We start from the raw sequence: 16,228 nt of genomic DNA, 5'->3' as shown, positions 1-16,228 counted from the left end.
TGAACTAGGGTGTGACCATTGACCTTTCTATTCCCGTTAAAAAAGGCGATGAATCATTTCGTGAGGAAAGCAAAGCATTTTACATTGCAAAAACCGATTGAGGTTATGTATTTCGTGAGGAAAACCAACCAAAGTTCTTTGGTTTGAGTTTGCATCTGTGGTTGTAAATGAGCTGTCAAAAATCTTAATAAAGCACTGAACACACTAACAAGTGCAACGGTGAGCCGGTAGGTGTAAGTTAATGCACATGTTGCAGAAATAGGTTGTTGAGACAGCTCGATTGCACACTGATAAATAATAACATTTTTATTTTGCACTTTTTTAATTTTTAGAGCTCAAAGCATCGAACACGGAAAATAAAAATTATTTGTTGAAGCAATGGTTATAGTACGGTGAATACCCCTATCATAATAGACTTTTTTGTGTTTTAAGATTTTTATCAGCTGGACTAAAAGAGATTATAACTACTAGAGGTCGTATGTCGCTGTTAACACTGAAAATTTATCGTCTCGCTCTTACATATGCTAGGCCCATTAGTTTGACACATATTGCCCCGGATATACACCTGTCAAAGTAATGGGATACAATATGCTAGAGCAAGACCCCATGTTTCAGTTCGTGAATGCATGGAGACAGTAGCGCTTTGCTCCCTCTAGTAGTTATAATCTCTTTTGCTGGACTTCCATCGTGATCAGCGGCAATCCTTTTAACCCTTAAATGCATGAATTTAACTATTGCTTGGTACTCATTTTTTAGGATGAATGCGATCCTATACCTCTTGGTGGGACTTTATATCAGAAAATCTGGTCAAATGGCAACAGTATACATTTGAGGGTTAAAATAAAAAGGGGATGACTAAACCAAAAATAGTCGCCAAAACTTTATTACCACATCGCTTAATTTAAACAATCTTCCTAAACACATCCGGGTTTTCCTGATCCAAAAATAGTAAATTAAAAATATCGTTGAAAAAGTCCGGATAATACTCGCAAGCCCGCTTGCAGTCCGGGGTGAAATTGACCTCCAGGAGTTTCGGCTGGATGTTCAGGCCGCCGTTGGTCCACTCCAGCATTAAATCCACTGCATACAACGCTCGGGACTGTGCATTGCTACCAATACCGCAAGGTGGTCCCAACTTGATGGCCCCTTGCAGCATCTGTTTGAGCATTTCGCAAATCTGTCCTTCAATGGTCTGCCAGCAATGCTTCGGATACTGAATCTTCCATTGTTCTAGAAACTCCTCACACTTCATGTGTCTAAGCTGAAACTGTGAGTAGTTCATCACGGTAAAGTGTTTTTCGTAATCATCGAAATCGTTCAGCTCGAACGGTTTGTTGGCGAAACGCAGGAAGAATTTGTTGTGTATATAGGCAAATAGCTCGTCGACACTCTTCAACAGTAAAACATAGCGGACATCGAATTTCACTCGTCCATCGACTTCCGGTCGTTCGAAAAGTACTGGATTTTCGATGTACTTTTGAACAATCTTGGGACCTGTCTGTTGAAGACGCATAATCTGCGGGAGACTTTTAGTGATGTGAGTGTCCAAGCCACGGGCTAAGTTCCATGGTTTGACAATGTAATGATTGTCCAGCCCTTTACGAGCTCTATTCTGGTAATAACTGACAAATTCAATCAGTTCCGTTTTGAGATTGTAGGTCACCGGTAACCATTTAGGATTTGCTCGAAGAGGGTCCAGATCGGTAACTTTATCGGCCATCCTTCGACAAACTATGCTGAGAAGATCTTTGATAGTAATCACGTTTTCGAAAGGGAACTGATTGATAAACTTGTTTGGGGTCGATTCGCTGAGTTCCTTATGCTGTTTGAAATGATTAGTCATCCATAGAATATCCGCATCGTCTGGGCTTTCTACAATTTCAAATGCAGGATCAGTAAGATATTGCTTTACCATTTCATACTCGCAGTACACTTTGAGTGGTCCATTTCCATCGAAAAGAGGAATACCGGCGTCCGGATTCGGCAACGACTCTTCGATATGTCCCGCCAAAAAATACTCAACAGGAGCTTCTTTTTGAGCGAAACTTTCTTCTGCTAGTGAGGTGTATCGCCAGGGAAGCAAGAGTGCATCACGCTCCTTGCTGTCACTCGGAACTCCTTCAACAAAATCTCGATGGAGCTGTTCACCCTCGTAAATATTCTCCGTGGGGAATAATAAACTATATGTCATCTGTTCCGTAACCTGCATGAAAGGCACGACCCGACAGTTCGGCGTATCACTGTGCAAAATACCGCTTCCCAGTTCATCCATGACGTACCAAATTGGCATACAATTTTCAACCGATAACCCTTCCGCATTCAAGGAATACATATTGCACCACTTCCAGACCCCGCTCAAAATTCTTGAAGTTACAACTGAGCTGGGTAAGCCTTCTTGCTCGATTCCCATCATAATTGCCAACCGGTTCACCAACGGCGGATGTTCGTTCAGTAGTTGCCTTGCGTTGTCCGTTCGGAAAGTCCAGGCGTGATCTATCAGATATATTTCACACGGGTTGTCCGCTCGGACGCCTCCTTCCTTCGTCACAGCCACAGTCCAAATTGGATCTTCCTCGGAACGTTCGTTATCGTCGTAATCCACGTACAGTAGGGAAAAGCTTTCACCGGCATCGAATACCTGATGTTTCAGCTTGCGAAAGAGCTCCGGCCAAAACAGTTCCGGCACCCCGGATGCTAGTAGCTGCGGCTTGTGAGTTGCCAGAAAGATGTCGTACTCGTTCATGCCGTCCCTGCCTGTGTTGAATGTATAGAATGTTAACTTGATAAATATCTGCAGGATAGTTTTTGCTGCTAACATGCGGTATACTTTTTGCGATTATTTAAAAACAAGACCACGTTATAAATAGTCCAGGCGATGACAGTGAATGGATTATACAGTAAATCCTCTCGAATCAGAACTTTGAATATCTAATTGGGCTGGGATTATTCGTGTAGACTGTATTTTGATGCATTTGTTATTTCTGTTTATTAATGCTTTAAATATATGAATTTGCTTTTTTAAAAGCCTGATAAGTATGTAATTTCGTTTGCTCTGTGTGGGGATATCAACATACCGTTATTTACTAACTGTAATTGAAATTTTATATTCATTTAATAACAACTGCAACAGATAATGACATTTAATAAACTAAAAGTTTTCTCGTTCGTCCACTCTATTGGTAGTCGGCAGATAATGAAAAGGGCAAGAATATTTTTGGCTCTTTTAAAAATAATAATCCCAAAATTCAAAAAAAAATAATGGTTTTGTTCTAATTGATATCGATTGAGAGAAGAATCACTGTATGTACTTAAAAGCACCCTGTAAAGTTCAGCCGGAAATGAACTGGAATTCTGGCTGGTTCCAGTTCGTATACGGGCTCCAGTGACACAACCGATTCTAACTAGAATCGGTTGTGTCACGAGCCGGAATGCGAACTGGAACCAGCCAGAATTCCGGTTCGTTTCCGGCTGAGCTTAACTGGGGCGCTGTTTGTTTATGGACAGTTAAGCTCAGTCGGAAATGAACCGGAATTCTGGCTGGTTCCAGTTCGTATTCCGGCTCCAGTGACAACCGATTATAGTTAGAATCGGTTGTGTCACGAGCCGGAATGCGTACTGGAACCAGTCAGAATTCCAGTTCATTTCCGGTTGAACTTTACTGGGTCCGTACTTACCTTGCTTACCAATAATCCCGAGGCACGAACCAATTGGTTTTCAGAGACGTGAAACTTATCCGCTCGACGCGCCAACTAGATTTCATTATTCGTACCAGTCAAATGATGAACAGTCGGAAAAATCTCGACAAACATATGATTACGGCCTAAAAACCAACTGTCAAAATCCACTTTGAATGGAAATTCCGGACAAACCAGTATTCTTTTGTCATGTTACTGCTTTGCTTACAGACTGCCGTACAACCCTGGGCGAACGACCTGCAGCGTCGAGAGAGAAATGAGAATGTAGGCAGAAAAATTACAGCCGCAGAAAAGGTAGGCATTTTGCATCCTTGGAAAAGAGGAAACTGTATCACTTGCCAGTTCATGAGCTGAATCATAGGTGTCGCATGACGAATTTCGAAACCAAAATTAGTCATGCGACACCTATGATTCAGCTCATGAACTGGCAAAGTGATACAATTTGCTTTTTTTCACCCGTAAGTGAGTCGTAGCTTACAACAAAATCTTCATTATCTTCTCGGAAAAAGCTAACCACTGCCAAAATATGAATGAAACGAGTAAGAAATTTAGTTTTATTTGCAATTATTCTGAAAGTACAGCCATTTGCAACTATTAGACTCATACATTTCTTCGAAATGTAATCGAGGTATTATTGTGGTTATAAAAAATCGTTCCATAAATAAAGTTTCAACTCGAAATCGAGACCTAATCAGCACCAATGTCAAACTCCTTTATATTTTGAACTACGTAGGAGATTCAGTGAAGACTATCGGAGAGAAGGATCGGCTGTGCATGATACAAAGCTGACACTTTCCTATTACCCGGGTATATTCTTTCCTCGCGTGATGTGGAGTTTCATGAATTTACACCATCTCATGAAGGTTTAGCTTAACTTAGGACGAACGGGAAATGCTGTTGCGGCGGCTACGGTGCTCAACAAATTACATTTCGAAACAGCGCGCATATAGCTCTGCGAATAATATTAGAAACCACTATGTTTTACACTCTTTTCGCAAGATGTTTACTCATCGTCTGATAAAATGATGATTTTCCTCCATTTTCATAAACAATTATCAACAAATTGATCGGTAATTTGGTGTTTAAAAGTCATTTTTTACCAATGTTTACAGAAAATATATGCACTATGACAGAACAGAATAAAATCAGCAACACTTTCCTTCCAGCGCTATCTGCGAGCGGTTTCAACGTAGAATCGCCAATTGCTTGTGGCACTTAAAACTGGATTCTAACCGCACTGCGCACTTACCATTCTTCCTTTAAATTCTTCTCATAGACTAGTTAGTTCGACTGGCCTGTCTATGAAAGCACCATCTTTATCACTTTTTTTCTTGTTTATTTGACACGTTAGAATAACTGAGCCGTGGGTCCTTAAAGATTTTTACAATAGGTAAAAATTAAAACTAACTTTCGACCACAGAGAACAGACGTCCATCTTCAGCATTCAAGCGCCGCCAAACCAACTTATCCCAACTATCCGTCAAATCCATTCCGGAACCGGTTCGAAATCCTGAATGGATTCAGTATGGAAGCTTGCTCAAGGAAAACAACCGATTCAGACTCTATCGGTTGATGCATTTGAGCTAGAATTCATACTGGAAGTCCGAACCGGTTCCGGACTAGTTTGACTGCCCACTGAGACGTCCAAATAATTGTTTCAAAATCGTTCAACACGGGTCCAACGATGGACGTTTGTTGAACGGTAATTTGGACGTCGTCCAAATTGGTCCAACGAACGTCCTTCATTGGACGGTTTTGAAACCAACCGTTCTTAGAGGGTGGGTAGAGGAATAACCGCTGTCAGTTCAGTCGAACTCAGCCACAAAAAACATGACGACAGTAGCGCACATGCTTTGGATATCCCTACTACCTTCGAAACCGTTTGAGATTTTTACACAAGTTGAATGCTGAAGATGGACGTCTATTCTCTGCGATAATCATGCGATGCACAAGCCATTTTTGTCCTGCTTTTTATTGCCTATCCCAAGATAAACTAGCGTTTCGTCGATTTGTTGCTATATGTGACACAAATGAGTGCGAACGAAACAAAAATAAACGTCTAACCGTTTTTTCGCTTGTACTAATGCAAAGTGAACATGCGCGTAATTCGGCGCATAGCTGAAATGTCTCGATGTGGATTTTAGAAAAGATTCGCAATATTGCGAATCGCCTCTTAGTTTACTAGGTAGGTTCGAGAGAATGGCGCTCCAAACTCGACAACACAGTAGAAAATAGCGAAAACGAATGAACGAAGAACTATACCAAGTATACAAACATACACTCTTCGGAAATCTCACAAAACATAGTAGACTACAGCGTGCAGGGCATGTATCACGAATGCCGGGAGAGAGACCAGTTGGGGCTGTTATAGCTTAGTCAATAAAACGATTGCCTTGTGAGCATCTCATCGGGGTTCGATTCCCAAGCCCGCAGGCGAAGTTCTCTATAATCAAATATTCTGGTTGCAGTTGAAAATCGAAATATTGAACTTGCGCCTTTCGCTTTTTTCCCTATTTGCAGAGTGGGCAACCAATGCGCATCTTGCGTACATGTTAGAGAATCAACTTGCGCATCATCTGCACCAGTTGCGCTTTAGTTCCGCACGCTGAAAATATGAGAAAAATTTAAAGGCAAGTTCACTATTTCGATTTTCAACTGCAACCAGAATAAGAGTTCAAGTTACGCGTCGACTTCGGAGCAGACGTCACACTCGCTGGCTGCGTGCAATCAAGGAAACTGCGCGTGCGGCAACCTCTCACGGAAACTAGACAATGTTAGCTCAAGATCGAGTAATCTGTATCTCAAAAATACTTCTAAACTTCATTCGGGACACCCGGATTGTTCGTCCGCGATGGTAATGATCATGACAGGAACGGGATGATTTCGGATTATTGTTATTGTTATTATTGTTATTTATCAGTGTGCAATCGGGCTGTCTCAACAACCTATTTCTGCAACCTATGTGCATTAACTGTACACCTATCGTCTATCCGTTGCACTTGACAGTGTGTGCAGTGCTTTATGGTCACACCTACGACCGCGCACCCGGCTTCCCATGAGCGTTTTGGCGGCTCAGAGGTGTCCTTCCATGGTGCTCAGGGATACATTGGTCCTATACACATCCATGCATACAGGCATACATACGGGCTTACATTCATACATACATACAAACTATTTGGCGCAAGTTTAGAGCGTGTAACGTCGTGTCATCTAGTCTGTCATCCTATGGAAAATCATCCTACCATCGCCTTGAGGTCAACGTCATATTGGCAAATTTCGCATTGAATCCGCTTCTGTCTCTTCCTAATCTCCTTTTTGTCTCCTAGGTCCGAAGCGGATCAATCGACTATTAATTGAAACGGTAAACATACTATCAGTATTATTAGTCCTTACTCGCTAATACTTTTCCCACAACTGTGCTGCTTCTTCTCTATCTTATAACATAACTCGATTATCCCTGTTCTAGTCAATATATATATATATATATATATATATATATATATATATATATATATATTCATTACATTATGGACCAGGCAAACCCTTACTTTTTCTATTATTATTATCCTGAGTAGTTATACCAGTGAAGGTATTTTAGGATTTCGTTAAAAAGAATCTCTGCCAATAAAGACGTAAGCAATATTTATCCACATAAAGTTTGCTCGAAACGAATGTCCGCCTGGTTCGATTCGAACAGACCACACCGACCCGAAAGGGTTGCTTATCATTTCTGAGAGCCGGTGTGCTTGATCGAGTTTAATAATCATAAGAACAAGTTCTAAATAATTAACTATCTCTTAGGTGCCAGTCCTGCACTCCTTTCCTGAACTAGCCTCATACTCACGATCAAAAGAGTCGACAACTAGTAGGATCCACATGTCCCCCACCCAAGCGAATTGATCAACTTGCAAGAAGGAGCACATATCTACCAACCAGCCAAGAAGACTTCCGAATCAATGAGAATGGACCATGCCAGTCGAAGGCCACAGGCCCAGCGCCCTCTCGTACAGTGTCATTGTCATTTCTCAGCCCACCCCCTGGCAGACGTTCATCCGCCCATCTAGACTATGTCAAGATGAGAACCTACAAAGCCTAACTGTTCGTATGTGCTAGTCCGTATAGATTTTGGTTTGCTGAAACGAAACAAGAAAAGCAAAATAATTGTGATTAGTATCGTAGTTATAATAAATAGGTAAACGATTTCTCCTCTGTTGTGCGTTCCCTTGTTCGTAGTCCTCCCTCCTGTTCCTGGTCTGTTTGGGCCACTGGCTTTCCGTTTCCTTGGCCGTCACGCTCGATCGATTTAGACATCATAGCAAGAGAAACAAATGAAAAGACAAAACAAAACAAAATGAAAATAAATGGACGTCTGCTATCTGTGCCTAAATTGATGTTGCTTCTCAGTTTTGCACGACCCAGGGGGGACTTGGCCTTGATCCCAATGCTCTGTCACCGATGTTACGTGATTTTCGTTATGGAATATTCTTTGTGTGGGGGCCATTCATAAGCAATGTTGTTCGTTTTTTTATCCCTGATCCGCTGATACGTCTAAAATTCATTTTTAGTTTTTATCTCGTTACGTGACGCTCTTCCCCTATTGTCAATATCCAACATCATTTATGAATGGTCCCCTGGTGATATATTTAGAGCAGACAATCCAATGAAAAATAGGATTGACAGGATTTTAGTGCGCTGTTGGCGCCTTGTGTCACATCTTCATGTTTGTTATTCATACTAACAATACCAAAGCATGCGATGTGATGACCGGAAGATTAGAGAAGCAACTCCTCCCCTTCCCCCCCAGGAACGGGATGATTTCGGATTAGGGACTAAAAGAATAAAACATCACATTACTTCCAACATTCCTTTTAGCTAATGTAGCATAAGAAGATTGACAATGTGGGAGGTGTATATTTCAATAAATACGACATAGAAGCGATAATATCAAGCGAGTTTGAAATAATTTATGACGCGGCACATGATACTAAACTGTACTAATTATAATACTGACAATAAATAAGACTATTTACTAGTTTTCACTTTCGTATCCCCATCTTTTCTCTCTTTCACGCTATCTCTCTGTTTACTATTGTGCGCGCGCTTTTTCAAAAACAACTAACAACTAATAACGAGACAAACAATTCATCGGAGTAGAGTAGAATACAATCTAAAACGTTCAATGTTATGTTTGCTTACTGGTTTCATGTTGTTTCAACTTTATGCTCCAGTTTTGTTGCCGTTCTAATCGCTAATACTTTTCAGGTACACCGGTAGCCAATAAACGTAGCGCGATTATATTTTCCTCTACTGAATAAATTAATGAAACTTCAATAACCACCATAGGTTCTACGGGTGGTAAGTATATGTGTGTGTGCTTGTTCGCATTGGAGTACGTAAACGTTGCCTACATACTAAGATAGCCACTTAAGTTTTAATTTTTAGTATAATAATGGGTAGTACATCGATTCATACATTGGTTCAATAGGAAATTAAACCTACTACGGGGGGGGGGGAATGAAATCTCAATACAATATTATTGTGCAATTTCCGCTTCGTTTCGACTACCAGCAGGCGGACCCTTTTACCGGACCATGTGGATCCGTTTTGCATGCATCACCAGATATCGTTTCTGTTTCGTGCTGAATCCGCACAGCGGACACTGATAGGGGAGCGTTTCCACGTGGGTCAGTTTGTGTTTTTGTAAGCACTCCGGATTGTTGAACTTTTTGTCACACTGTGTACAGGGGAAATTCCGTTCATTCATGTGGACCAATTGATGACTAGTGAGATGGTTCCGGTATCGGAACTTTTTGTCGCAAAAGGTACACGAAAACTTCACCGCACTGTCATCGTGGATGCGCTGATGATTGTACAGTGCGACGTTTGTTTTGAACCGTTTCGAGCAGGTAGGACACGTGAAGTTACGATCACGCGAGTGTACCCCTGCAACGTGGTTATTCAAAAGCCTCTGGTTTCCAAATTTTTTACTACAGTACGTACAGGTGAAATTTTTTATATTCAAATGAACCTGGTTAATGTGATAGGAGTACGCACTGCGGTTAGCTAGGGTTTTCTCGCAGATGTAGCAATACAGTTTCCGTACATCGGCTTTCACTTCCGGCGGTGGAGACGATTTTCCGTCATTTTCTTTGTTACCGACTTCTGTTCCCTCTCCGGACTTACCTTCCGCCGTCTGTTGACTGCCTTCTCCTTCCTCCAGATCGACACCGGATGTCTGCTGCTCCTGATCGTCCTCATCCTCCGGTTGGGACTCGTTGGCACCGGATTGACTGAACAGACTAAGCGCGTGCATAGTCATATGCTGAATTAGTACATTTCTATCCAAATAATTGTCACACTGTTCGCAATGGAAGATCTGTTCCGAGTGCTGATCCTTCAGGTGATCCACTAGGTTTGATTTGCTGGCGAAGGTGTTCGCCTTAATTGTGCCGTTTGATTTGCAGAAACTACACGTGAAGGCCTTCGAGCTGCGTGTTAAACGTTTGCTGGAGGGAAAACAAAAGATTGATCATATTTGATTTCGTTTTCATTTTGAGAGCAATGCGTGTAAAAATGAAATAACGGTTGAGTTCAACGTTCTACAACAGGTCTGTCTAAAATTCTTACAAGTTTCGTGTTGATTTCTACGTGTCGGGCCACACACTCGCTATACTGGGAATATAAATTCGTTCTTATGGTACCAGAGAAAGTAGTAATAAGTATTTTCATTTTTACAATTATACAAAATTTATTTGAAAATCCATTTTCTTGGAATTAAAAAACACCGTCTCTATTTGTCGAACAATGTTAAATCCGGATCAGATTCTATCACGCGGCATACTCAACACCATCAAAACCAACTTGAAGTGGCCGATCTTCCCGGTGCTGTGTTTTAAGATGTCTCAGCAGGTACCGTTTCTGCTTGAACTTGTTCGCACAAATTGCACACTCGTACGGTGATCCCGTTGAATGATTCTTCCAATGTCGCACCAAATTGCGCCGCGAGCGAAAACTCTGGCCACACTCGGTACACGTGTGATTCCTATCATCCGAATGGATGGTCTCGTGAAGCCGCAGTTTGACACGGGTGTAGAATCCACGAGAGCAAACGGGACACACGAAGTCTCGTTTTTCTCCATGCGTACGCTTGTGAAGATAAAGATTTGCCTTCTGATTGAAGGTTTTCTCGCATATGTCACAAGAATACGAACGTTCATTAGTGTGCAATAACCGGTGTTGGCTTAGGTTCCGGCTGTTTCCGAAACCTTTCTGGCAGATTTCACATAGATATGGACGAAGCTTTTCGTGCACTTCACGAACATGCCGATTGAGTCCTTGCGAAATCCGAAAAGTTTGCTGGCAGTGTGGGCACGTATATGGTCTTTCGCCATTATGAATCCGCAGATGAGCTTGGTACGTGTACGAAGAGCTCATCTGTTTACCACAATCGCCACATTTGTAGTAAATTTTGTCCTCGGTTACTACTTTGCTTTGTTTAATTGCCGCCTTTTCTAGAGGAATCGTAGGGACCCGACCCGAATTCGATATGTAATAATTTGTATTGTCTATATGTTCCAATTTTGGTTCTAGGAACTGATACTCTCCGTAGAAATCGTCATGCTCTTCAAAGTATTCAATGGAATCCCGTTGCTCTAAATTCAAGCTCAACTCGCCGATGGAGTGCCGAATTGATTCCCTGCAATAACACGATATGCAATTAGCGAGCTGCGGATCGCACTTAACCTAAGATGTTCGGCACTCCATCGCGGGGCTATTTTTCATTAAATATTGTCAAATATCTATTCCCCTATTGCTCTCTTTCAATGTTGTTTATACCATACCAAAATAAACTTACCCCTTCTTATCGAACAAATCATCCTGCCTGTCGTCCTTCCGCTGCAATCCCAATGGAGCTTCATCGTTTGGCATATCATCCTCATCCTCCGTGGCACCAGCAGAAACCACTTTCGCATCTTCCTCGATTTCTTTCAGCTCCTCAGCCGAACTCAGCATTGTACGGAACTTTTCATCCGTCCGGTGGCACTTCTCGAACAGCTCGTGGAACCGATCCAACGTTTCCCGACAATCGTCACACACTTTGGTTGGTAAACAGTCCTCGGCCAGTATTTCGATCTGTAGGTACTTGCCGATTCGCTCTCGTAACCGGTCAGCCGCGCGCTTTCCAAACACCGAAGTCAAATTTTCTCCGAGCGCGCCACATATACGACACAGCGCTTGAAAATCAATTTCTACCATCTTGAGACTGTCGTCGGGCTGATCGGAAACCAGGCGACAAATATCCATCATTGTTTTTAACGTGCTCCCGTTGATCTGACACGATGATTAATTGATTCTCAACTGAGCTCAACACCTCATTTCGCTTTTTCCGTGGGTCTAGCTTCAATTAAACACTTCTGACGGCAATATTCCGCGGAAAATGTACAGCAAACTTTGGATCCACTATTGTTTAGGTTTCCATTTTTTCACTTTTCTGTGCCCTCTTCTTTTGTCTGTTCTGCAGGTGCGCGACGCCCAAAGGAGAAAACGTCAAACGTGGTACAGTGATGCCAGGATTGCGACATATTAATTTAGGGTGTCTCCTAACTTATTTTTGCATTGGAAACGCGTCTATACATTTGTCCACTGATGAAAACGTACCTAAACGTTATGCCTATTGATTTTACACATATTTTTTGCAATTAGCGGTGGCATATAGACACTATAATTGCTGGCTCATAAACCTAATGTGTGTACTTACAAGAAATATTAATCTTACATTCATATTTCATAACTATAAGGCACATAAAACCCGTTTCTATAACAATACGCGCACATAACTTATGTGTGTGCATACATAGTTTATAACGCAAAGAACAGACATATCTCGACAAACATATGATTACGGCCTAAAAGCCAACTGTCAAAATTCACTTTGAATGGAAATTCCGGACAAACTGTTACGCGCCAATCACAGATGTTGGTAGTAAACGAAAGAGAACAATTTTCTCTTTCATAAACTGTTGTGAACTGTGTTCGACTAATAACGGTTTGTCCGGAATTTCCATTCAAAGTGGATTTTGACTTTTAGCTTTGTAGATGGCGCAGTGATAGATACAATGCAGTTAGAGTGCAGCTGTCAACCACGTATAGCAAACAGTTGCGCAGATGGCAATAGTGAAACACGGATTTCCAACGTTTATCAATTTGAAAGTTTACACAGGTTTTTGAAGAAATTTTGTTCTAGTCTAAACGTCTGTTATCTGTGGATATGGTATCTAATCATCCCGCAAGATGCAAAACATCGTGTGGCGCCGAAAATACTTATTTGTTTGGGGCTATTTTGGGGCTGTATTTTAAGCTATAACGCCCCATATGTAGGTCGTTGTCAAACTCCATACGTTGGTATAGGGTTGCCAGAAGGTTTCCAAATTGCTGTCAAAAGGCGCGTTTCCAACGAAATAGGAAAACAGAAGCTACACTGAAGCCATCAACGAAGGGTGCACCTCCGCCTATCACGCTCATTAAAAATAACTCAAAAGTGAGTAGCCAGCCACTCAATTTCATAAAAAGTGCACGTAGTCAAAAGATGAGTTCTTCTATTTTACTAAGTTTTGAGTTCGTGATAAAGATGTCAAACTTGAGTACTTTTTACTCAAAGGCCAAAAACGGAAAATAACCATTTAGTATATCTAATAACATTAACAAATAAACTTATCACTGTTTAAAACTTCACTAACCTGAATCTTATGGTGTTATGGCGATGCCCAAAAATCTATTTCGAGATCTTGTCTCGCTGTGAACCGGAACCGCTTCTACGGGCAGGAGCAACCAAAAAATTGAAGGAATGTTATTTCAAAACATCAACAAATTTGTCGAAACTTACCTTTCAGATTCTGATTGTGTCCTCCCCGATTCTTGCACTGCTACATCGGTTTTTTTAACATTGCGTAGTTGGCGTCCCACCATATGAACTTCAACAAAGTTTTTTTCACCCAACAGATTGAAAATTTAGTTTTTACTCAAGAGTGGAGTTAGTTCAACTCAAATCAAAGCTCATATTTTGACAGATCGCCCCAGTTTTTGAAATTGAGTATTAGCAACTCAAATTTTGAGTAGTTTTAAATGAGCGTGTACGAAGTTCTCTAGACGTTTTGCATCACTGTCAGTGAAAATAAACATCAACATTATTCGAAGGATTTCCAACTTGGATTCCTGCGAATTTTAACAAATTTTGCAAAAACCAATTCTGCGGACAGCTCAATGGCGCTGTCCAATGTACTCATACTTAGTCAAGTGGCAGGGCATGTGATCGCACTAATCCTTTCCCTGTGCATCTTCATTCCACTGTCGGTTCACGTTCATTCGTTCAAGTAAGTCGCAATTCATTTATCACCCACAAATGCATCTGTGATGATTCACCGGCAAAATCTTTCTGTTCCATCGACAAACTAGCGGTCATTGTTTGCTTTTTGCTTCCGGAACATGGCAGGAAACGAATGGCCTCTTCGATGTTAGGTGGGCTTCGGAAGCATATTGCACTTATCCTATACTGGTTGGAATACAACTGTTCGTCATATCCGGAATTCAAATATATCGGTAATAGTCTTAGTTATCGAAAAAGACGCATAATTATTGTTTTATTAATCTTTTCCAGCTTGGCTATTCTAGTTTATAGGGAACTAGATAGCTCTTTCCTGGCCCTGTTTTTTGATGTAGTATTCAGCATTAGTCTTTGTGTAATGACAATCATTGCTGCGATAATCATCACCCTCGGATTCTTGACCTGGTGCAGTCATATGACCGAACGTTTTCCATCGTTAGTTCCCTAATTTCATTGCACAAAGGGCTAATAGTAAACTGAATTTATTTTTTTCGCAGATGTGAAATTGCCGATGGCCAGAACATCACCAACACCGAGCTGAATGTTCGGACGTCTGGGTTCTACATTGAAATGGGAACGGCACAGTTTGGCGCATGGGCCTCCTTTGCGATTTGGGTAGGATTGTCGGTGTTCGCACTGCTGAAGCTTATCAACAACCATCAATTGCGCAACCTGAAGGTCTCGATGTATATCGAACGTCAGCGGTTAGTCAACGAGGATGTGTACAGGGGAACCACCTCGGAACTACCGACAGGAACCGGTTCGATTGCTGAATCGCCCAGCGAGAATCCACTTGATTGAATTTATCCATGTGTTGTACCGAATAAATTGTAATTTCGAATAAGCATACGTATAATTCGGGGCGATAGTCTAAACTAGATCGATAAAAGCAATACTCGTGGCCGAGTGTTCAAATGTTGGTAGAACAGCTGTCACTCGTATGCCGGAGTATTAATTATTTTCGAGTATAAATGCATATATGCAAATTCACTGCGCCAATTGGCCGATCGGCAATGTTACTATGCATTCCGAGTCGGTATGGCATGTGCTTATTTGTTATGCTTTGACCTTATGCTACTTGTTCTAATGTATTCTTCCAACGCATGGAACTGATCCTGGTTCAATATATGTATGTGATGTATATGATAAATGATATTCAAATTGTTATTCAATATAAATATTATTTATAAAGTGTAATTTCTTTTTACATTCGACTTCAAAAATGCTTGTAATTTATAATTGAGAAATCCATCTAAATCTTAAGTAACTCATGATTAGGATGTAAAAGACATCTAAAGAAATGCTGATGTGATCTCTGCTGTGCTAATGACGGGCGTCCAACATTTTCACTCAATTATTTTAGATCAAGGAAATTGGTAGAATTACTAAAATTAACAAGGCGAAGTGTTATGGTGCTACAAAGAAACTGTATGTGTTGCAAAGGTAAAATGTTAGGAAACTCACAGAAAAGAATTGTGGAAGCAGTACATTTTGTAAATAGTTGATTGGTGAAATTCAAAGTGGCAACTTCAAGCGCAAGTTCTAGAAAAAAAAACTAGAGCTGGGGAGAGATAAACTGCATTTTTGGCCACATTATGCCCCGGCATTGAATGGCAACAGGCCCAATGCTTTTACATCTTTCAAATCAGTCATCCTTTGAAGATTTCAGGGAATTGTCGGGCATTGTATTGTCGCAACAACGCGAAGCCATTGTACAGAATTTATCATTACAAAACAAGTCATCACACCCGTTGCATATCCAGAATAAATTCTGTGGGTGGGTTCCCAGGACGTCTCGAATATCATGATTCATCTTGACACCGTATCATGTGGAACTAATATCCGCATTACCCACGACAGGTGATTCGCACAGTTTACTGCGGTATCAATTAGTCGCCCTGTCACTAGGGAGGTACCAACAAAAGAGCCTTGCTCACCTCCCAGCCAACGGTACCAGAAGAACACGGCCGTTGGAGTCCCGGCCGGACGGAAAAACCTTCGCCTTACCGCCGGCGCCAGAAGCTGATAATTAGTCCATCGGCAGAGTGCAGCACAGAGGAGAGAGGAAATAAAAGTCGGTAAATTTAGGTTTCTTTGTTTTGTTTTCCCTTTTGTTTGTTTACGTGTACGAAAATCCAAAATTCTTGTAGGG

The 16,228-nt window shown here is 41.3% G+C and overlaps 3 protein-coding genes across 4 annotated transcripts; 1 reads left to right on the top strand and 2 right to left on the bottom strand.

Annotated features, from left to right (window-relative positions):
* Positions 1-856: 856 nt before the first annotated feature.
* Positions 857-2,933, bottom strand: LOC131676942 (tubulin--tyrosine ligase-like protein 12). The gene has a single exon (XM_058956376.1). The coding sequence runs from the start codon at positions 2,816-2,818 to the stop codon at positions 902-904; it is 1,917 nt and encodes a 638-aa protein (XP_058812359.1). The 5' UTR covers positions 2,819-2,933; the 3' UTR covers positions 857-901.
* A 5,612-nt stretch (positions 2,934-8,545) lies between these two features.
* LOC131676941 (zinc finger and SCAN domain-containing protein 2-like) lies at positions 8,546-12,182 on the bottom strand. Of its 2 annotated transcripts, none has more exons than XM_058956374.1 (2): positions 11,551-12,182; positions 8,546-10,201 (listed from the first exon to the last, which is right to left on the bottom strand). In XM_058956374.1, the coding sequence occupies exons 1-2, from the start codon at positions 12,000-12,002 to the stop codon at positions 9,277-9,279; spliced, it is 1,377 nt and encodes a 458-aa protein (XP_058812357.1). In that variant the 5' UTR covers positions 12,003-12,182; the 3' UTR covers positions 8,546-9,276. The 2 variants fall into 2 exon arrangements, with proteins under 2 accessions (XP_058812357.1, XP_058812358.1); XM_058956375.1 differs by lacking the exon at positions 8,546-10,201 and adding an exon at positions 10,210-11,391.
* A 1,646-nt stretch (positions 12,183-13,828) lies between these two features.
* LOC131676940 (transmembrane protein 179) lies at positions 13,829-15,299 on the top strand. Its single transcript, XM_058956373.1, has 4 exons — positions 13,829-14,065; positions 14,148-14,291; positions 14,350-14,511; positions 14,574-15,299. The coding sequence occupies exons 1-4, from the start codon at positions 13,956-13,958 to the stop codon at positions 14,875-14,877; spliced, it is 720 nt and encodes a 239-aa protein (XP_058812356.1). The 5' UTR covers positions 13,829-13,955; the 3' UTR covers positions 14,878-15,299.
* The last annotated feature ends 929 nt before the right edge of the window (positions 15,300-16,228 follow it).

The sequence above is a fragment of the Topomyia yanbarensis genome, chromosome 1, assembly GCF_030247195.1.
Source record: "Topomyia yanbarensis strain Yona2022 chromosome 1, ASM3024719v1, whole genome shotgun sequence".
NCBI classification, from domain to species: domain Eukaryota; kingdom Metazoa; phylum Arthropoda; class Insecta; order Diptera; family Culicidae; genus Topomyia; species Topomyia yanbarensis.
Note: the sequence above shows the minus strand (reverse complement) of the source record. Positions and strands in the feature narration are given on the sequence as shown.